Source organism: Sinohyriopsis cumingii, chromosome 1, assembly GCF_028554795.1.
Source record: "Sinohyriopsis cumingii isolate HCF-2022 chromosome 1, ASM2855479v2, whole genome shotgun sequence".
Classification (NCBI taxonomy): domain Eukaryota; kingdom Metazoa; phylum Mollusca; class Bivalvia; order Unionida; family Unionidae; genus Sinohyriopsis; species Sinohyriopsis cumingii.
In genome coordinates, this window is record NC_142961.1 from 81,856,803 (window position 1) to 81,880,504 (window position 23,702).

At 35.9% G+C, this 23,702-nt stretch overlaps 1 protein-coding gene across 5 annotated transcripts in view; it reads left to right on the forward strand.

Annotated features, from left to right (window-relative positions):
- LOC149807235 (multiple PDZ domain protein-like) overlaps positions 1 to 23,702 on the forward strand; it is a 453,425-nt gene that overhangs the window by 177,009 nt on the left and 252,714 nt on the right. For 3 of the 5 annotated variants that reach the window (XM_089963870.1, XM_089963877.1, XM_089963890.1), the window contains 2 exons: positions 3,037 to 3,162; positions 14,466 to 14,531. In XM_089963870.1, the coding sequence (XP_089819996.1) occupies positions 3,037 to 3,162; positions 14,466 to 14,531 (192 nt within the window). The remainder of the gene's footprint in view (positions 1 to 3,036; positions 3,163 to 14,465; positions 14,532 to 23,702) is intronic. The other 2 variants (XM_089963884.1, XM_089963895.1) reach the window with 1 other exon arrangement.

The window sequence follows — 23,702 nt, forward strand, 5'->3', positions numbered from 1 at the left end:
TTTTCATCTCATTATTACAGTTTATATATTAGAAACTAAGTCCATTTAATTTTAGACCGTTTACACCTCTCCTTCAATAACTTGCGCACAATGGAGTAAGAAGCAGAAGGCTGCAGCGTAAGTGAGTTCATGAGTTACTGAGGTAACTCAGAACAATTAGTGGGGCCTTGAGTGACCGAGTGGTCTAAAGCGCTCTCTGTTACGGATCACTGCCATCTCACCTCTGTCTGTGTGGGTTCGAGTCTAGGATTTGGCCAATGTGGCTATGTGAGAAAGCTTGCCAGTCGCTTCTCGTGGGTCAGTGGTTCTTCCTGGGGTTTTCCCGGGTTTTTTATCCGCCATTAATACTGGCCACCATGCATAGCCTATCATGTGCTGAAAAATGGCGTTAAAACCCACAATTACAACAACAAAAATAACAACAACAGAACAATTAGTAAAAGGATGTACATCATCAGTGAGGAGAGAGAGTAAGGGTTAAATATTTAAGGTAATCATGAAAATTCTGCTCATTCTTTGAGCCCACCTTGTATGTGCCAAGTCCAAAATTTAAAGTTAACTACAAACTTTAAATAAATCTTTCATCTCCATAATGAATCAGATCTATGAAAGTAAGCTTTTTATCCACTTAGTATTCCTATTGATTGCCAAGTATGCTTTTTGATTGCCAAGTATGTCTTTTGATTGCCAAGTATGCCTCTGGATTGGTTACCTTGCTATCCTTGATCACACTTATGATTGATTACGATAAACCACTGATCAATGTTATATACTTTAATGATGTTACCAGCATAATAATGTTTAAAACAGTGTTTCATTTGTCAATGGAAAGAAGTTAACGTGACAGTTGTCTGTAACTGCTAGCTGTTACACAAATAGGATTTGGTCACTTAAAATGAGTTGACTTGACTGATGATGATGACTGCTAGGTCTTACACAAGTAGGATTTGGTCACTTGAAATGAGTTGACTGATGAAGATTACTGCTAGGTCTTACACAAGTAGGATTTGGTCACTTGAAATGAGTTGACTTGACTGATGATGATGACTGCTAGGTCTTACACAAGTAGGATTTGGTCACTTGAAATGAGTTGACTTGACTGATGAAGATTACTGCTAGGTCTTACACAAGTAGGATTTGGTCACTTGAAATGAGTTGACTTGACTGATGATGATGACTGTTAGGTCTTACACAAGTAGGATTTGGTCACTTGAAATGAGTTGACTCGACTGATGATGATGACTGCGAGGTCTTACACAAGTAGGATTTTGTCACTTGAAATGAGTTGACTGATGATGATGATGACTGCTAGGTCTTACACAAGTAGGATTTGGTCACTTGAAATGAGTTGACTTGACTGATGAAGATTACTGCTAGGTCTTACACAAGTAGGGTTTGGTCACTTGAAATGAGTTGACTTGACTGATGATGATGACTGCTAGGTCTTACACAAGTAGGGTTTGGTCACTTGAAATGAGTTGACTTGACTGATGAAGATTACTGCTAGGTCTTACACAAGTAGGATTTGGTCACTTGAAATGAGTTGACTCTGATGATGATGACTGCTAGGTCTTACACAAATAGGATTTGGTCACTTGAAATGAGTTGACTCGACTGATGATGATGACTGCTAGGTCTTACACAAATAGGATTTGGTCACTTGAAATGAGTTGACTTGACTGATGATGATGACTGCTAGGTCTTACACAAGTAGGGTTTGGTCACTTGAAATGAGTTGACTTGACTGATGATGATTACTGCGAGGTCTTACACATGTAGGATTTGGTCACTTGAAATGAGTTGACTCGACTGATGATGATGACTGCTAGGTCTTACACAAGTAGGATTTGGTCACTTGAAATGAGTTGACTCGACTGATGATGATGACTGCTAGGTCTTACACAAGTAGGATTTGGTCACTTGAAATGAGTTGACTTGACTGATGATGATGACTGCTAGGTCTTACACAAATAGGATTTGGTCACTTGAAATGAGTTGACTTGACTGATGATGATTACTGCGAGGTCTTACACATGTAGGATTTGGTTACTTGAAATGAGTTGACTTGACTGATGATGATGACTGCGAGGTCTTACACATGTAGGATTTACATGTATGCTTTGTAAGAGTTTTTATTCAATACCTTAATTTGATTTGATATGATAACATTAACTTGATAATACAAAGTAGGTCTGCTTTTAATTGTTTGCAAAACCTATATATGATTTTGATGCAAACAACGCAATTAACGTTATTATATAAAGAAGATATACTTTTAATTGATTTTAGCAATGCAGCAATCACCTCAGCAAGTCACCAATCAAAACACAGTTGGCACATGATTAGATTCTGTGGAAATGTTTGTGTTCATCACTTTGATGGTTGATTAGCACTTTTCACTTTGAATACCAGAGGACCACTATCACATTTATGATGGTGACACTGAAACCAAAATTAAAGTTAAAACTGAAACATGAATTTCAGCTTCTGACAAGCCTTATTTAAATGGTATTTTATTCTTAAAGTGTGGCCACCAGTAGGCATTATCAACATTTTCATTGATTGATGTTTTATCATATGTTGTTTGTTTTTTTACAGTATATTGAGATTTGTTTATAAAACAAAATGTAACAAAATATATGACTATTATTAATATTTGCTAACTTTATAATGTTAATTCCAAATTTGTGTGTACTAAATGCCATTTTTTTATGATAAATGAGTGATATATCTAAGTTTTGTTTACCAATTTTTGTCACCATTTTATTCATGCTCAGCAAAAAGGACCAAGCTGCCTTCATGGTATATAGAAAGGTTCACAAGTTATCCAGGTCCAGTATAACAAAATATGGGCTCATTGTATCTTGGATCAATTCCGTGGCGTATCTTGAATAACTTCAGTGTTGACTGCTAATAGTTTAACAGTTTATTGTTGACTGTCATTGCATTCAATATTTACTAATATATCATTGTTTTTCAGCTTTATTAAATTTTATCTGTTATTGACATGTTGCATCTGATGGTTTATTAATATAGCAAACAATAAAACCTTCCCCACGAGAGCCTCCCGTTAGCAAGAAACGCATTACAGTTGTAAAAAAGGCCCCTCCACCTGTACCACCCAAACCAGCACATCTGATTGGATCTCCAGGACAGGGGAAGGTAAACGATCAGCACTAAAAGCATGTAAAAGCATGGTTTGGTGACCCCTTCCTTGTTTCCCAGATGCTTATTATATATGCATAAATGTGAATATAATAGAACTAACAAGCTTGTACCCAAGTCAGTTCTAATTCTGATGTAACCATCACTAACAAGATTAATTATCTGTTTGCAGCAATGTTTAGTGAACCAAATCTAATCACCTGTTTGTAGATGACTAACTTCTAACTCAGGAACCAAAGTCAGGTGCAGTAGCTGGAGTGCATCTTTGTCAAGGAAAATGAGCATCAACATAAAGAACCAAACTTAAGAAAATCCGTATATGCTTCAGTTTCTATCTTGAGGTAGAAAAGAAATTTAAATGTTATTGAACCCTAACCTAGCTGAAGTTTTGTGTTCAGAAAATTTCAGCTATTCATGGGCTTGTACTCTGATCAGGTATTCTGGGTCTTATTCATGGCCATATTCTCAGACACAAAAGTCTGTGAGCCTTAAGATTCAACATAAGACTTCAGATTTTGAAAAAGAGTCAAACGAATACATGTAGGACCTCAAAATAACATTAAAAATCTTTTTTTTAAAAAAAAGAAATTAATGCTTCTGTTTTTATTCTAGAAAATGTGTTCAAAAAAAAAATTCTGAAGCAGTTCCAATTTAAATGTAGTCTGTTTATTGTTTAAACTACCTCAAAATATAAAGAGATTTTACCAGTTGTGTAAACCTAAGCATCATTGGCACTTTTATTGTAGACTAGTATATATATATATATATATATATATATATATATATATATATATATATATATATATATATATATATATATATATATATAAAATAAGCAACGCAAATGCTTATAAACTGCATTAGTATGCAGATAAGCAACCCAAATGCTTATAAACTGTGTTAGTGTTGCATTTACATGCTTCTTTCAGTACAAAATATTTTGAAAGAAACACGATATATATTGATAATTACATCATTGAAAAGACATCCTGAATGATATGCATTATCATGCCAATCTCAGAGTCACAATAGGATCAGAAAGATGAGTCAGTAAAATCACAGTATAGAGATGGATGCCCCGGGTGGCCATGTGGTCTAAAGCATTTGCCTTTATCAATTACTGCCATCTCACCTCTGTCCATGTGGGTTCGGGTCATGGACTTGGATCATGTGGGTATGTGACAAAGCTTGCTGGTAGCTTCTGTGGGTTGGTGATTCTTCCTAGGGTTTACCTCTACCAGTTATGCTGACTGCCATATATTTATTAAAACTGTATATAATTTTATTTCCATTGGGATACAAGTTATCTAGCCAGTAAATCCAGTAACTTCCTTTAATCGATCTGTTCATTTCTCCATGAAGAATATTGATTGGCATGAAAAAAAATCATGTAAGGAGTGATTACTTGTATTAAAACGTATTGAAACATTAAAGAAGAACTGAGCAACTTATTATATGAAAGCAATGATTACACTGGACAACAAATTTTTACAAAAGTCATGTTACTGAAATAAAATTAGTCAATTCTTATCAATTTTTATGTGCTGAACACGAATATGACAGTCAAATTGCAAAATTGGCTCTAGTTTTTTTGTAATCTGCAAGAAATTAATGTTTACATAACGAAATGCATTCCAATAGTAAAAGGTCAACTGTAATAGCCTACCTATAAAAAATCAAGTCATTGACTACATCTTAGATTTCTTCGCCTGTCTCTTGTACAGCTGTTCGGGAGCATCTCTGAGGAGTGTCCAGCAGTAGTCAGCCAGCATTGTAGTGGACCATTTTCCCTGGTATCTTTGTTCCATTGTTGCGATATCTTGATGAAAACGTTCGCCGTGTTCATCACTAACAATACCACAGTTGCTAGGAAAGAAATCCAAATGGGAATGAAGGAAGTGAATCTTTAGAGACATATTGCAGCCAAGTTTCTTATACTTCATCAACATGTCTTCTACTAGTTCCTTATAGTTTTCTGCCCTAACATTTCCGAGGAAGTTTGTAGAAACTAGGCGAAAAGCATTCCATGCTTGTTTCGCGTCACCTTCCAGCAAGTTGTTGAACCGGTCATCTTTGAAAAGCTCTCGAATCTGAGGACCCACAAAAACTCCCTCTTTAATCTTTGCTTCGCTGAGTCGAGGGAATTTTTCATGCAGGTATCGGAATGCTGGCAAAGTCCGGTCAATGGCTTTCACGAAGTTCTTCATCAAACCTAGTTTGATGTGAAGGGGTGGTAGCAAGATTTTCTGAGCCTCAACCAGAGCTGGGTGTTGGATATTCTTCTCTCCAATGGCTACATTCTGCCTGTGAGTCCATTCCTTCCTCATGTAGTGCATTTCCCTTGCTCGGCTATCCCACTCGCATAAGAAACACATGTATTTTGTATATCCTTGCTGCAGTCCCATTAAAAGGGCAACTACCTTCAAATCACCACAGAGGTGCCAGCTGTACTTGTTATACTCAATGGAATTCAGTAGCTGCCTTAAGGTATCGTATGTCTCTTTCATGTGGACAGCATACGCTACTGGAATAGATGGAAGAATGTTTCCATTGTGCAAAAGCACAGCCTTGAGACTCAGTTTCGAAGAGTCCACAAATAGTCTCCATTCTTGTGGGTCATGAGTGATTTTTAAAGCATTCATGAGGCCCTCAATATCGGAACAGAATATCAGATTACTTTCCTTTCTGAAGAAAGGCTCCAATTGCTGGTGGCGCTTTCGATATGCAGTAATTGTGACATCTTCTTCTAGAAGATTCCATTGTTGGAGTCTTGATCCTAGCAATTCTGCCTTGTTCTTTGATAAGTCCAAATCACGAATCAGGTCATTTAGTTCTTCCTGTGTTATTCTGTGTGGGGTTGATGATGCACCACAGTGAAAATCTGGATCACTGCATGCTGATGGACCAGGAGAAGAACAGGTCGACTCACCTTTGTCTTCGTCAGATGAATCAAGAGAATATTCTGCTGGAGGTTCTGGAATAGGAAGTCCCTCACCATGTGGAACTGGTCTCAATGCAGACGGAATGTTTGGGTAGACTATTCTCGACTTCTTTCGCTTCGTTATTCCGCCGGAAAGAGGAGGAACCAAGCAGAAGTAACAGTCATTTAGGTGGTTGCTTGGCTCTCTCCACACCATTGGGACTGCAAACGGCATTGATGACCTTTTGCAATTCAACCACTGTGAAAGCTGTGTTGTACATGTAGCACAGCATATATGCGGAGCCCAAGGCTTGTCTTGGTCACCAACCTTGCATCCGAAGTAAAGATGATATGCCTTCTTCACTTGAGAATTGATACTTTTCTTCTGGTTGGCAAATGTCACTTCCCCACAAATATAGCAAAAATTGTCCGCGGTATTAACACACTTTCGAGGCATTACTGTTCTTTATTGTACGTAAATGGATAAAATAATAAGTTTTATGTAACAGTAGCTTGAACTGTCTCGCACAACGTCTAAAATATTTTAAATGCTGAACCTATCTGATTGGGCTTTATATAGTACACTGCTTACGTCAGCTTCAGCAGCCGCCTGACATTAGTATAATAGGCCTACACATGTATAGTACACTGCTGACGTCAACTTACTTCAGCAGCCGCATGGCATTAGTATTGCATTGCATCAGAAAATGATGCAATCAACTGTGGATGATGTGAGCATGATGGTATTATGCAATGTTACATCATTATTCCGGATGTTGCTGCAGTCCTACTGGAGAAATTTACACAGTGAAACATAGAAAATGAGGTATATGAATATCTTCAAAACGAGAGCCAATACAAATTTTTCACGGTTATATTCGTGTTCGGCACACCAAAATACTACAGATTAGGGCCTTTTCAAGTCAGTAATGATTTCACTGTTGACCAGTGTTATTCATTCTCACAGAAACTTGGTAAATTGTATGTCCAATATATGCATGTTACAGTTTGTACAGGTTATCAAAACAAATATATCATTTGATATGCAGTCAATGTTATAACGTAGAGAAAATATTTTGTTTTTGTATTGGAGTTACTAAAGTAGTTACTTTCTCTAATATTTGCACATAAGGAGTACCAACTGTTACATTTAGGTGATGGAAAACATCTTTTTATATTTTCTGTTGGTTCTGATTAAAAAAATCTTGCAGATTCCTTAGTCTTCTATAAGCAAGAATTGGCTTTCTTTTGTCAAGGTTTCTTTATACAATTGTTCTTATTTTACTTTATATATATATATATATATATATATATATATATATATATATATATATATATATATATATATATATATTTATATATATAAAACTTTATGTTTAACAAGAACTGTATACAGTGAACCAAAATAATCTCGACATTTTTGTTCCCACTGCTTTCTTGCACCTCAAAAAGGAATCTGGATGAATGAATCCCTTCAAAAATTAATAGAAGAAATATGTTACCAGAAATAAAGTGCATAACATGATGTATGGGTAAATTGAGGTTTGACTATAAACAAATTAGTAAGCTTAGTTACCTCCCATTCTTAATAAAGTAAAACCTCCTATTCTGATCACTTCCAGAAAAATCCTACTTCCAAATAACAAGTGTTTGTTAAGCCTTATATGCTTTGTGAAAGAACAAACTTGCCCTTCACGCTAAGACCAGGTTCCAATTCAAACCACTGGAAGATTAACTGTACCATGATGACATGACAGTACTTACTGTACAATGACAGTCCTTCCTGTACCTTGACAGTACTTACTGTACAATGACAGTCCTTTCTGTACCATGACAGTACTTACTGTACAATGACAGTCCTTTCTGTATCATGACAGTACTTACTGTACAATGACAGTGCTTTCTGTACCATTACAGTACTTACTGTACAATGACAGTCCTTTCTGTATCATGACAGTACTTACTGTACAATGACAGTGCTTTCTGTACCATGACAGTACTTACTGTACAATGACAGTCCTTTCTGTATCATGACAGTACTTACTGTACAATGACAGTGCTTTCTGTACCATGACAGTACTTACTGTACCTTGATAGTACTTTACCATGATAATCAAGAGCATTATTAAACATAGGGCATGTGTTCAGGACCAATATAATAGTATTGGCATACATTTCTTAATGAGGAAAAAGGATAATAATCATGTGTCATCAGAATAATTTTCAGATCTAAAAAAAAGTCTTTTTTATAAAAAATAGTGTTCAGAATTATTTATCAGGAATTTCTTTCCTATAATGTTTAGAATAATTTTCATATATAAAAAAAATTGTTTTCTATAAGGTTATAATATCAAGAATTTCTTTTCAATAATGTTCAGAATAACTTTCATATCAAGAATTTATTTTCTGTAATGTGTAGAATAATCTTTATGCAAAGAATTTCTTTTCTGAAATGTGTAGAATAGTTTTCATGTCAAGAATTTCTTTCTGAAATTTGTAGAATAGTTTTCATGCCAAGAATTGCTTTCTGAAATGTGTAGCATAGTTTTCATATCAAGAATTGCTTTCTGAAATATGTAGAATAGTTTTCATGTCAAGATTTTCTTTCTGAAATGTGTAGAATAATTTTCATGTCAAGAATTTCTTTCTGAAATGTGTAGAATAGTTTTCATGTCAAGAATTTCTTTCTGAAATGTGTAGAATAGTTTTCATGTCAAGAATTTCTTTCTGAAATGTGTAGAATAGTTTTCATGTCAAGGATTTTTTTCTAGAATATGAGAAGATCCATATCATTATAGGAACCGATTTAAAAGTTTATAAATAGTATATATTTTTAAAATCAAATGTCTGAAATCATATGCAGTTTTCTTATCAGTCATGTGATATCATGCTTTCACAGAATTATATTTTTTGATATTATTTTACTAGAAGGTTTATTTTGGTATAGCAAGATAACTGAAACAAAGATAGATTATTTAAAATTTGGACAGGATACTCTGGTGCAACTACTGACTGGATTTAAGTGAAGCAACTTGCTTCAATCCCCAATTGGTTTTTAAATATACTTTCTACATTAATTATACTTTCTACATTAAATATACTTTCTACACTAAATATATTTTCTACATTAAATATATTTTTTTACATTAAATATACTTTCTACACTAAATATATTTTTTTTACGTTAAATATATTTTCTGCATTAAATATATTATAAACTTTGTACATTAAGTATACTCTCTTCATTAAATAACAGAATAAATTTCACTTTGAATATCAGAAGCAAAACTTAGTTCTAGAAAAGTTAAAGAAGTAAAAATATCAGTGTTATTGAAGATATTCATGGCTGGAAGGCAAGATAACATTCAGTTTTATACGTTTTGAGAATTTCTCATGCATTCTGCTGAAAGAACTGACTTTGGTACAGTACATTGTCTTGTTAGTATTGAGTAGTCAGATCCCCCGTATACACTGTCTTTAACTGTTGGGTAGTCAGATCCCATATACACAGTCTTGTAGCTGTTGGGTAGTCAGATCCCATATACACAGTCTTGCTTTACTTTGAAATTTTGGTGTGGTACTCCTGTAGCATTATTATACATTGATTCACTTATGACAATTGGTGTGGTACTCCTGTAGCATTATTACATATTGATTCACTTTTGAAATTGGGTGTGGTACTCCTGTAGCATTATTACACATTGATTCACTTTTTGAAATTGGGTGTGGTACTCCTGTAGCATTATTACACATTGATTCACTTTTGAAATTTGGTGTGTAGCTTTCTTTTGGTTTGATTCAATTTTGAAATCAGGTGTTGTACTCCTGTAGCATTAATAAACATTAATTTTAGCCCACCTGTCTGAAGTGTGCTTATGACATGGACCTGCCTTTATCGTCCATATATCTGTCCATATTGACTATTTGCATCTGTTCAAAAACCACTGGGCAAATATGGATGATCTTGCACTGAATGTACCTGTGGACATGCTGTACTAAATTATGTTCATCTTGTGTCCCTAGCAGCTGTGTGGTATTTATAGCAAATTTATGGAAAATATATTTTCAACTTCTCCAGAAAGGACTGAGCCAGTTTGTATAAGTAACCAAAGTATCGGGTAAGAATGTTTCTTATGATATGCTATGACAAAATTTTGTCCAGAATGACTACCCTAGCAATGTTGCGATTTATGCAGCAACCATATTGAAAAAACTATTTTCAAAAATTCTTAAAGAATAGTTAAGCCAGTTATTCAAACTTGCTAGTAATGTTTCTTAGATAATTGTACCAGGGATTGCTCCAGTAACAATAATGTTGCTTCCTTAGTATGCAGGTGGAAAATCTATTTTTGACTGCTCTAATTTTGTCCTTGGTGGCTCCACTAGCAATAGTATGGATTGTATAGTAAGCAGGTGGTTAACCTTATTCAGCATAACTGCCAATTATGATACATCTTGGAAGGTTTCTTATGATTTGCACTGTCAGATTTATGTTTTGGATGGCTGTCCTAGCAATGGCATGGCTTCCATAGCAACCAGATGAAAACTTGTTGCTAACATTTTCACAATGTTGAGCCATCTTTGATTAAACTTAGTAGGAATATTTTTTTTTACACTGCTTTGCTAAAATGTGTCAAAGGTGGCTTCCTTAGCAATAATGTGTTTTCCTTAGCTACCAGTCTGGAAATCTTTTGTAAACATTGTATAGAACAGTTCAGATTATTTGGCTAAAACTTTGTAGAATTGTTTCTTAGGACATTCTTAATCAAAATTGCCTTTTGGTGGCTATGCTAGCATTGGCCCAGCCTTTTAATCAACCTTATTGACAAATTATTTTTCAACTTCTTATCCAGATCACCAAAGCCAGTTTTGATCAAGCATTGACATACTTTGTTGGCATACAATTTATCAAAATTGTTTCTGAATTGCCTCACCAGAAAACAGTATAGCTTCTTAGTAATCACATGGAAAACTTACTCTCGACCCCTTCAGAGAATGACTTAGCTAGTTTTTTGAAACTTTATTGGAAAGTTAAGTTTCTCAGGATATGCTGTATCAGATTTATGGGGGCCCCGAGTGGCTGAGTGGTCTAAAGCGCTCTCCGTTACGGATCACTGCCATCTCACCTCCGTCTGCGTAGGTTCAAGTCTCGGATTTGGCCAATGTGGGTATGTGAGAAAGCTTGCCAGTAACTTCTCGAGGGTCGGTAGTTCTTTCTGGGTTTTTCTCGGGTTCTTCCTCCACCATTAATAATGGCTGCCATGTATAGCCTATCGTGTGCTGAAAAATGACGTTAAACCCTATAACAACAGCAACAACATCACATTTATGTAAAGGGTGACATCGTTAACAACGAGGTGGAAAACCTAGTTTCAGCTAAGATCATAAGGCATATATATCATGGATGGTTCAGTCTTTGTCTTCTTGGTGGTGGCTGGGTAAAATAAGTATTCTATTAACCAGGTCCCAAGAGTACAAACAATTCATCAACTTGCAACTAAATATTCTGATGTCTAGTTGGTCAGTAATTATGATACTAGACAGGCATCAGGGTTTTTATGTTGATTGTGTTTCTGAGTGTGAGAATTGTTTTTGCAATCTTGCAGCCTTATGTCATTTAGTTTAACAGTTCAATCCATCATCTTTTTGGGTTGGATGCTGTTTAACTGACAACACTAAACTTTGTTGGAGTCCTTTTCTCTCAGTATATATACATCACTACGCAGTCTTGCACAGGCTTTCTTTAGGCTGGTGTAGAAACCAATTTTTTATTGAAAAACTAATATTATACATATATGTACAGTACACATGTGATGACTTTAAACATCAATTACTCAGATACTTGCATTTTCTTGACGTGCTTAGTCCTGGCGAGTCTCTATCATGAACTTTACTTGACTCAGTGTAAAAAGCCCCAGTGCTTGACATCACTATAAACCACCACACTGCAGACATTGTAGCAATATGACTGAAGCTACATTAAAAATCCAAATCACACACATACATCATCCTGTCAGTTGCTTTTTCATCATTGTCCATGAAAATGGTTACACAGTGCAGTCATGATTTCTATTCTCTCCTGCTTTGATAAACCTTTGCATTAATCATTTCAAGAAGTATGACAAGGTAATAAACAGTGTGATCAAGCAAATGACACCTGTATTCATTGATATGCAAATGACACCTGTATTCATTGATAAACAAATGACACCTGTATTTATTAATAAGCAAATGACACCTGTATTCATTGATAAGCAAATGACAACTGTATTCATTAATAAGCAAATGGAATACAGACTATATTGAAGGACCTTTTGCTTTAAGTTCGAGCCCCCAGTTTATATGTACCATATGTACAACTGTCCAATATTTAAATCACATACAATGTATAATTAATTCTAAGGACTTGCTTAATCCCAGCATAACCTAGTCCAATAAATCAATCAAATCTGTATTAAAACTAATGGATGTTTATGTGGGTTTTGGTCTGATATCCCCTCTTCATAAAATCATGCCATTGTTGGAGACAAATATGTCTGTAACATCACATCAGTATACATTTTAGACATTTTTCCTTTTTGATAGGATGTAAATTAAAGTTGTTCACTTTAGATTATATGTTGAAAACCTGTTGGTTTCGCTAAAGATTTCTCAAATATGTGAGCTCAAAATACCAGAAACGAAGAAAATTCCAAACCAAATTGAATTTAAATTTCAAAAACAATTGTAGTTTCACTGAAATATTTTAAAGAAATTTGTTTCCCAGACAAGCCCCAATGTTCATGGTGTGATTTTAGTTAGAAAGAGTGAAAATGAACAAATTTTGTAACATTCAGCAAATAACTTATTTCCTAGAATACAAAGTGAAAAATGTCTAGTAATTTACAGTATGTTGAATGAAATCCTAATTGGTCCTAAAGTTTCTGTAACAAGTGCATAGGTATTGAGTATTCCAAATGAGTTTCTGCAATGTTCTGAATGACTATGGATCTTTAATGACCTTTACAATAAATAATCATAAAAATTACCACACATAAATATACAACGTGGTTAAACCTTGGCCAGTTCATACCAAAGACTTATAAAAAGTTGTGCTAGCAGCTGCCTCGCTTGGTACTTAGCATTAAGAGGTTGCTGTTAGGACTGATTGGCCTTGTGTCAGGATAATTTTGCCTGTGTGGGACATCATGCTATATGTCTGCGGCATGATGCCCCATTTCTAACATCTCTATAAACTGCCACACTGCATATGTCATAGTAATATCACTAAAATTGTTGAAGCTACATTAAAAATCCAAAACACACACATACATAGATACACATAACAATAAGTCTTCATTTAGAAGGAATTTCAATGACAAGTAGACACATCTTCATTTAAAAAGAATTTTAGTCATTCTATGTTACAGTTACTTAGAATATATATATATTTTGAGGACAAGTTTACATTATTAAAGTCATACTAAAAGATTCTTGTTGATATTTTTCTGGAGAATTCAAATGGACACTTACATGTAGCATGATACATTTTATCTTTGATTGTCTGCCAAACCATGCTAAAGGGATATAACTTGCCTGCCAAATCAGACTAAAGGGATATAACTTGCCTGCCAAATCAGACTAAAGGGATATAACTTGCCTGCCAAATCATACTAAAGGGATATAACTTTTTTGCCAAATCAGACTAAAGGCATATAACTTGTCTGCCAAATCAGATGAAAGGGATGTAACTTTTCAGCCAAATCAGACTAAAGGGATATAACTTGTCTGCCAAATCAGGCAAAAGGGACATAACTTGTTGTTGTTGTTGTTGTTGTGGGGTTTAACACCATTTTTCAGCACACGATAGGCTATACATGGCGGCCAGTATTAATGGTGGAGGAAGAACCCGGGAAAACCCCGGAAAGAACCACCGACCCACGAGAAGCTACTGGCAAGCTTTCTCACATACCCACATGACATAACTTGTTTGCCTAATCAGGCTAAAGGGATATAACTTGTCTGCCAAACCAAGCTAAAGGGATTTGACTTGCATATTAGAGTGGTCTCCTTGCCAACGTTTGATAATGCATTTCTTGTATAGGGTGAGTAACCACCTAAGTGAACATGAATAGCTGCCTTACATAATATCCAGTCAAACTTGTATATAGAAACTACCCAGTTGAACATGTTTAGATGCCCTGTATAATAAACAGTGAAACCTGCATATATGAACCATCTTGGTGAACATGATTAGATAGTCTGTATAATATAAAGGTAGATGTGTATTTATTGATATATACATGGGATAGCTTGCAATTAAAGGTGTTCATTATACATAGGTAGTTGCTGTAGCAGGATGGACTTCATGTGAGGACTGATTGTCAGATTTTTATTTCAGGATGCACCTCCTCCATTACCCATGTCTTCACCTCCTCCTTTGTTGCCAACAGAAGCGGAAATTAAGGTAAGGCAATAAACATTTGTTTAAAGACACCAATATTTGAAATTCACTTAATGAGTTTTGAAGGGCTTCTCTTAATACAGATGCAGAAACAATCTGATAATCATGAAATGGTGTTGGTTGTGTTTTGTTTCATGTAATTAAGCCATCAATCGTCAGTCATCATCAGTTAATGTCCCAGGTGAGAATGGAGGATGAATATATCCTTTCTGTCCTCAGTAAAGCCAACAAGTTTGACACAGAATAGGATGATATGGTACCCCCTTCCTTTGTTTCCCCTACACTTTCTCAACCTTCAGTTAAGGAGACAGAGGAGGAGGTATCTTGGTTGTTTGGTAAAGCAGGGAATGAGGTATATTGCCCCATGCCTAATGAGCTGTGTCCCAAACCCTCCGGTTCATGTATTTCCAAAATTACTTCCAGTTTGGAAAAAATTTCTGGATCAACCTCATGCTCCTTCCTCACTCAGTTTTGATCAAGCAGCTTTCTCAAAGGCTTAACAAAAACCAAGTTTTTGCTAAACAATGTAAGTAGTGGTCTGTCCCTCCCTCTATGTTATGACCCTTGGTAGCTGTTTCTAGCTACAAGGCTCATACTCCTTTCTGGCCCACTAAAACTCCCACTTTGGACATTGAAAGAGTTAGAGTGGGTTTTTCTATGGGGAAACAGTGGAATCCTGGATCATCCTACTGTGGCTACTCAGAATCTGAGAGATCATCAACACTGGTCTCTTGCATGCACTTCTGGCTCTTCGAAACCAGCTAAGAAGCGGAATTGTCTTGATTGATTTCAGGGCCCACTGGCTTAATTCTTTAAGGCTGAGCAGCCCCAGTCAAATTAAAAACCTCATTACAGAGCTACCCCTCGGCAGGCAGGCTTTTGAAGGGCAAACCACAAAGGCCTGGGGAAGAAGTTTACTGGACCTTCCCTCTTTCCTAAGGACAAAGGTTGACAATCCTAGGGACTTGCCCCTTCTGCTGCAGACCATACCTCTTCCCTTGAGTCCCATTGGTGCCAAACTAAGCCTTTTTTGGCATGCTTGGTCAGGCATAAAAGGTGATGGTTGGGTCCTTTCTAACATAAGAGATTGTTACCAGCTTCAGTTGCAGGATCTCCTTCCTCTAGTAACATGGTCCATTCCTTTCTCAGAAGGGTGAAGTAGAGAGGGTGTTAAAAGAGCAATCTCGGGCTTCCTATTCCTGGATTGTTCTGGTTCGCATTAAGGGGCAGTGTCTTGTCTAGTTATTGACCTTTCCTCCCTAAATAGATTTTTGCTGGAGGAGTATTACAAGATGGAGACCATAACCTCAGGAATGCCAGTTTCTGGTGGTTGAAGGTTCTCCATTGATCTTCAGGATGCATATCTTCACATCACTATCTTTCTTCAACCCAAGTACCTCATCTTTTGTTTGGATGGGAAGGTCTTCCAATTTCAAGCTCTGCTGTTCATCCTATCCTCTGCACCTAGAGCTTTTACCAGGGTAATGGGAGTAGTTGAAACCCATTTAAGGTCATAGGGCATCCCAATCCTCCGATATTTTGACAATTGGTTGATACACAATGGCAGTCTAGAATCCCTCAGACTAAACCTGTGTTGCTATGTATCCATATTAACTAGGCTTGGAAATCAGAGCTAAAGCCATCAGATGATTTTGTCAGTGTGGGGATGAATTTTCTTATGGACAGTTAGTCAGTTCATATTCCTTTGGACAGAACAAACAAGATCTTGTCTCCCTTCTGATAATGATTCGAGTAAGGATTGAGTTGTAAGCATTTTCTCTCTCTGTTTGGGACCATGAACACCACAGCAGACCTCGTTCCCCTAGGCAGGCTTCACTTGTGTCTGCTCCAGTTTCTACTTTTAGCAGCTTGGAAACCTCACAGGGACACTTTGAATGCTCCACTTTTAGCAGCTTGGAAACCTCACAGAGACACTTTGAATGCTCCAATTTGTCTGGGTTGAGATTGTCACCATTATCAAAATTGGTTGGCAGATCAGGACTAATTTTGGTCTGAAATCTCCATGCACCACCCAACCAGACCCACACTTACCTGTGTGTCATATTCAGGGTGGGATGCTCATCTAGAGTCAGATTGATTCTTCAGTCCACAACAATAATTTGAAAATGAGGGTAGTGTTTTTAGGCCACAAAGGGTGCATTCAACATGCATGCTGTGTGTTATGTATAGCTATATTTTTTATAACTCTTGGTACATGACTGTATCTATATTACCATATATACTCATGCATAAACCAAATAATTTAAGAAAAAATAAAGACCTGGAAGAAAGGGGAGGGGGTGGCTTATCCTTGGGCCAAGGTCAAAACTTAAATGTTTTAAAGAATGTTTTGTGGATTACCATAATGGCTGTACATCTTGGGACACGAAACATAATTTTTCCATGTCCTAAGATGTATTTGCATGTTTAAAAAAAAAAAATCTTGGTGTCCCAACACTTACTAAACTATTATAAACTACTATGACTGCTTTTGTTATTATTTTGCATGTGCATATTTTCTGATTTCACCAACACGAAATTAAGTAAAGGTAAATAAAGACTTCATAATTCATGGGCTGGTTCAAGTTTAACCAGGAGACCAGGCTGTACTATAATGTACAATACTTACACTGTGCAGATTGTGCCACTTTAATCCTTGTTTATTCCCCAACATATCATGGTGCAGATTTTGCTTTATTCTTTTTTTTCAACCAAACTGCATTCTTTTAGATAACACTTCAGCTAGTTAGTAATAGCTTTTTCATTTATGTTTGATCCATGTGCTCACAAGTTACTCTTTTTCACTGATGTAAGCCATCCTAAAAATTGAGGTAATCTTTTATGAAAATGTACACATATTCAATTGTGCAAGGCACAACCAGCATACATTTTACATGTTTATGAAAGAATGGTAATAATAAAGGCTGAAATTATGCATATAAATCAACTAAGATCATCATCTATTTTACTTTTGTGTTTTGGCTGAGCAAAATCATAATTTACCACACAATTGAAAGCTGGATGTTTCAGGGTTTTCTTTGTTTATAACTGGTGGATTTGCCTTTGGTTTTCTGACAGCAATACAGGCCAGATAATCATTAAAACTCTGAAACTGACTTGGGTTAAGAGGGAATTTTGACTGGTAACTATACCAGTACTTTGATGTGTAATTGCCTTTCATTCTGTAATATTACTGTAGTTTTGTAAAATGAGGTGTAAGGTCGCTGACATCAAAGCAAACTACAACTCCTTTTTTACGGTGTATAATTTTTGAAGCATTATTTCTGAAACTTCATTATTGTATTTTGAATCTATCATTATAGTTTAGTGCAGTGGTATCCATGATTTAAATCCAAGGGATGTACAGTGCAACCCCGCTATAACGCGCCCTGCTATAACGCGAATTGGGATATAATGCGGTTGTGGCATGGCTCCCGAAATTTTGTATATTCGCACATGAAAAAAATATTTTTTTCTTCAAAGTACATGAAATAGTGTATAAATAAATTAGTATCATAATGGGGAGGAGATCACTTATGAATTCCAATTTAATATGATCGTGGCGTCATTCCTGAAATTTTAAATACATGTATGCGTATTTTTCTCGTTGTTGTTGTTGTTGTTGTAGGGTTTAACGCCATTTTTCAGCACACAATAGGCTATGCATGGCGGCCAGTATTAATGGTGGAGGAAGAACCCAGGAAAACCCCGGGAAGAACCACCGACCCACGAGAAGCTACTGGCAAGCTTTCTCACATACCCACATTAGCCGAATCCTAGACTCGAACTCACGCAGACAGAGGTGAGATGGCAGTGATCCGTAACGGAGAGCGCTTTAGACCATTCGGCCACTCGGGGCCCTATTTTTCTCGTAACGGGAATTATTTTTTAAGTATGATAAATAGTGTGTAAAACGTTTATTATCGTTTTGAGGAAGAGTTCACATATAAATTTTAATATAATACGATCGTGGCGTAGCTTCTGAAATTTAACAATATCACTGGGTTCTTGAAGTGTTACGCCAAAATAAACATTATCGGAAATGTTACTTATTACTGGTCCATGAGTAAAGTCAGTAAGTCGTCATTGTGATTGTCTTCAATTAATTGCGTATACAATCATTGCTCAAACAATAGCTAACATGTGTTTCTTCTTTAACTGGATACACAAGCAAGCAGCAGACAATGCGGTGGTTGATAAAAGATTCTCACAGTTTAATAAACATCAAAAAACAAAAGCCGCCAAGATGTTTGCTGGGCTTGGTGGTGTTATTAGACGCAATCAGTTGACCAGAAAATAATGTCCGCTTTATTAGCTGGAAATTGGAAGGGTATGAAATTGTACATGCGTTCAATTGTAATTTTCTTTTATAAAAGTGACTCGTGACCATTGCAGGCCTACTGCACTTAGTTCTCGGGTTTTACCTGTGTATGGGGTTTTCTTATAAACTTATTATTTATTTCCTATTTTTTTATAAAAAAAAGTATTATCATTGTGGGAAAGAGATCGTGTATGAATTCGTATATAATATGATCGTGGCGTGGTTCCTGAAATTTTAAATACATGTACATGTAATTCTGTGTACAGTCGTTGCTCAAACAATAGCCGCCATGTGTTTCTTTAACTGCATACACAACCAAGCAGCAGACAATGCGGTCGTTGATAAAAGATTCTCACAATTTAATAAACATTAAAAAAAAGAAAGCCACTATGACATTTGCTGGGCTTCGCAGTGTTATTAGATGCAATCAGTTGACCAGTAAATAATGTCGTCTTTACTAGCTGGAAATTGAAAGGGTCAGAAATTGTACATGCGTTCAGCTTAATTTTTTTTTATAAACGTGACTTGTGACCATCGCAGGCACTTACCGGTAGTTCTCAGGTTTTACAGGTATGGTGTTTGTTCATGAACTTGTTATTAATTTTCTATTTTTTTAAACAAATATTTTATGGTTATGGAAAAGCAAGTTTACAAACGCAAGTATTTCTCTGCACTTTGCGCAGTGTTTAGTATAGTAGGTTTTCACACGTTTTTCTCTCGATATTCACAAAATCTGAAGTAAAAGCTATATGCATGCTGAAAGCACGTGTTGATTGTTAATTATTCTTGCTGTAGCCCTTCAAACGAATAGGCATACAAGTGTTAATTATTGGAAATTTGCAATGGCTAAATATACACGGAAACACATATGAGAAAATTTTAGCAGTATGAAATTTGTACAGACACCGCTCATAGACCCTGGAACATAATGAACCAGACACGTGCTTCGTCTTTCTTAACCTAATTTTGCTGTTAATTTTTCACATTGAATTCAGACACATAATGATGTGTGACAAAATTATTGAATAGTTTAAATATGTATACAATTTGGCAATGGAATTACATATATTATGGATTAATTGCATGCCCCGACGGTATGATATCAGACGGCAAGTAAACGGTGTTAATACTCTGTTCATGCTGCATATTAGATGCTGAATTCAGACACAGTGATCTGGGAATTTTTTATATTAAATATTGGAAATATGTGTGTAATTTTTCAGTGGAATTATATGCATTATAGATGAACTGCATGCCAGAACAGCACGACAATAAATGGTGTTGATACCCTATTCATCATAAACATTAGACATGAATACACGTACATTTGCCAATGAGTTGTTTTCTGAAAAAAGTAAAATACTGTAAAACCCCGCATTAACGCGACCCCGATATTAACGCGATACAAAATTTTGGACCCCAATTATCGCGTTATAGCGGGGTTCCACTGTACTTCATTCAGCAGAATGTACATAATTTAGCACATGTTCATACCTACAGTGCACAAATAGTGGCACCATTATGTAATATGCTCACTAGCAAGCATTGAACCAAACCCTATTTTTGTTCATTGTTGTCATACTGGGATAATATTTTAACAAGTTAGGTATTTACAATTTCAAGGCAAAATAAAAATGTAATTACTGGTGCACTACTATAAAAAGTCTAATGCAATAGTACATAAACAAACAATACATGAGTCAAAAGAGAGAGGTAGTGTCACAGCAACCCATGAATGCTCAGCTCTTGTCATTGTTTGATCAAGCTATACACAAATCTGAATTAGGGAAAAATAATAAGAAATCATAAATCAAATAAATTTCTTGACTTTTCAAATAAATGTATATCATTTCTATGTAATAATCGTACATGTCAACCCCAAGAGAGTTACGTGGGTAATTTTTGCTAATGTAAGTTTGCCTAAGGAAATGCATTTAGAACTTTGAATGTGCATCTCTTGATGTCGTCTCGGACTTTTGGGTCAAATTATACACAGGTCATGCACTTTTTAGTGTTTATACATATTCAGTTTGGGGGGTCAGCTTATACACAAACAGGTTTATACACAAGTATATACAGTATGTGTAATTTTTGTTCTTGATTGTAAATTTTGGTGATTATCTAAGTTATTTCCCATTGGATGGGTCAGGTCACATGAGTAGATATTGTGAAATATTAGATCGGGTAGTAAGGTTTGTCACATGGGTTATATTGCGACATATAATTGTAATAGACTCCTGGAGGTGTGTGTATAGAGAGAGCTGAACAATTAGTTCATTCAAATTTGGATTCATCACTATTTCGGATTCATGTTTCATATGTTAAAATCAGTCAGCAGACTTGTTTAATGTTTTGTTTGGACAGTTTGAGAGCAGACATTTATTTGGATTATTCATTAGAACTATAAGTGCTCATTGGACTAGACCATTATTCTGGGACTATTGTGAGTTATTCAAAAGAGTTCTGGACAGCACCATTGTGATACATACATTCAGGGACCTGAAATTCATTTGGAACATTCAATTCTTTCGGACTTGAAATGAACTTTTTAGGATTATTTTGGATTGAATTCATAATACTGTAAGTTCCTCTTACATTTTAATTTTATAATTTTGACAATTAAATTATTTAGGTTTTACATCTGTCTTTGGGAGCACTTCCTTGGTATTTATCACCAAGCTGAATAACATGCTACCCATTTATGTTTCCCCAGTCCCTAACCAGTAGGCCTGGGCAGTGGATGTCTTCAGCCTTCCCACCTTTCATGGTGATCTCACAGGTCCTACACAAAGTCAGACACTTTGACTGCTCCTTGGAGGCCCCAGTGATCATGGTTCATTGATTTTCTCAATCTTTTAGTGGACCATCTCAGAACCTTACCTCAGAGGAGGGACATTCTGTTACAGCACATGAGCTCTCTCCTGTCCTCTAACAGGATAGACCTGAATGGATGCTTGGATCAGATGACAACCGAATGTGAGGAAAGCTGGAAATTTATGAAATGTATTTAACAAAATATATATATTCTACAAACACATTGATTCTTTCATGCTTTAAACATACGTCTCATTCAATTACATTATCCAAACATTCACAAATAGGAAAACAAACAAAAATGATTTATATATTCAAATGTATGACAGTAAGATTCATATAATCTCATGTAATGAAAGTGAGATTCAAATAATCTCATGGAATGAAAATAAGATTCAAATAATCTCATGGAATGAAAGTGAGATTCAAATAATCTCATGGAATGAAAATAAGATTCAAATAATCTCATGTAATGAAAGTGAGATTCACATTATCTCACATGATGAAAGTAAGATTCAAATACTCAAATATAATCAGAATGACTCAATTGTACTCAATTGAAACAAAAATCAGTTGAAACAAACATATGACTCGGTCATTTGTACAGCTGTATGATTCATAAATATTTGGAAAAACTTGCAAATGTGTCCACTGACAAACCATACAGTTCTCCCAAATTCTTGGGTTGGCCCACATTAGTATCGGCCACACACACCCTTCATGGATCCACCATGCGCACAAGTTTACAAATTAGCGGTTTCATCTTTATATGGCCTTGATGGTTACATCATCTTCCATGTCCATATAGACACAGACAACCAGGCAGCCAGGCAACCAGGCAGCCAGCCTGATATACCCGCACACACATACTTACAGACAGCTACGATAAAACCAAACTGGTCATAATAACAGGTATGGAATTAAAATCTATAGATACATACTACTAAATTAAACCCCTAATAGCAATTTGTAACATTTCCAAATTTCACGTTTCAAATCCACATAGTAGTAAATCCATCATTTTACGATAAAACATTAAAACTGAATATGCTTCGCATATCAAATGAAATAAAATGTAACACTTACCCTTATGGCTGTAGAACAGAAATTGAGAACGTTCACTCCCTGACAAGATCCAAAACACCAGTGTGTCAGTTAGAAAAGATACTTGCCTTAAATCTACGGGATAGTGAGTATTAGTAAGGGTAAAATACTCATGCATACCATGCTTTTAGTGTCTCTTGCTGCAAGTGATCTACGATGAGATACATGCTAGTTCAATTGCTTACCTAGAAAAACAATTATCCACCCTAGGTAACATTGTACACATGTACAACAAAAATGATCAAATCGCTCAAATGCAAAACCAAGTTATTTCTTGCTTTATTCTGTGATAGATTCTCCACCTTTATGCCTAGCTCATTTCATACAATGTCTCTGCAAAGAAAACTTTTTGAACCAAGTTGCTAAGTGCATCAATCAGTCCAGGAGATCAGTCACAGATGTATAAGATGCCAAATGGAGAATCTTTTTTGATATTTCAGAAAATGTCAGTCCTAGCTGTCCATCTGTGACCACAGTGGCCAATTTTCTTCTCTTGTTTTTCAAAGAGAAACAATGATCGGTTTCTACTAATTAAGGGCTATCATGTGGCCCATTCCAACTCTCAACAAGTTTCAAAAGGCCCTTCCATCAAGACAGATCTCACTTCGCAGACCTGATGAGGTATCTTGAACTGCAGATACCAGTGTTTCACTCTTCTAATGCATAAATTGAATCTGTCTGCTGGTCTCTAAAGAAAAAAACCATATCAACCTTTGAATGAAGCTTCTTTGGAGAAACTTACCCTCAAGACAAGTTTTCTCACTCGCATGAGTGTATGCAAGTTGAAGGAATGTGATACATGCCTATCCATAGAGCAGGGCTATATCAGAATCACTGGGAACTGTGAGTCAGTTCCATGTTTTATGGGAGGAAAAATAACCCAGCTTCCTTCATTTGCTCTACTCCTAATTGAAATATTTAGTCTTAGCTGCATC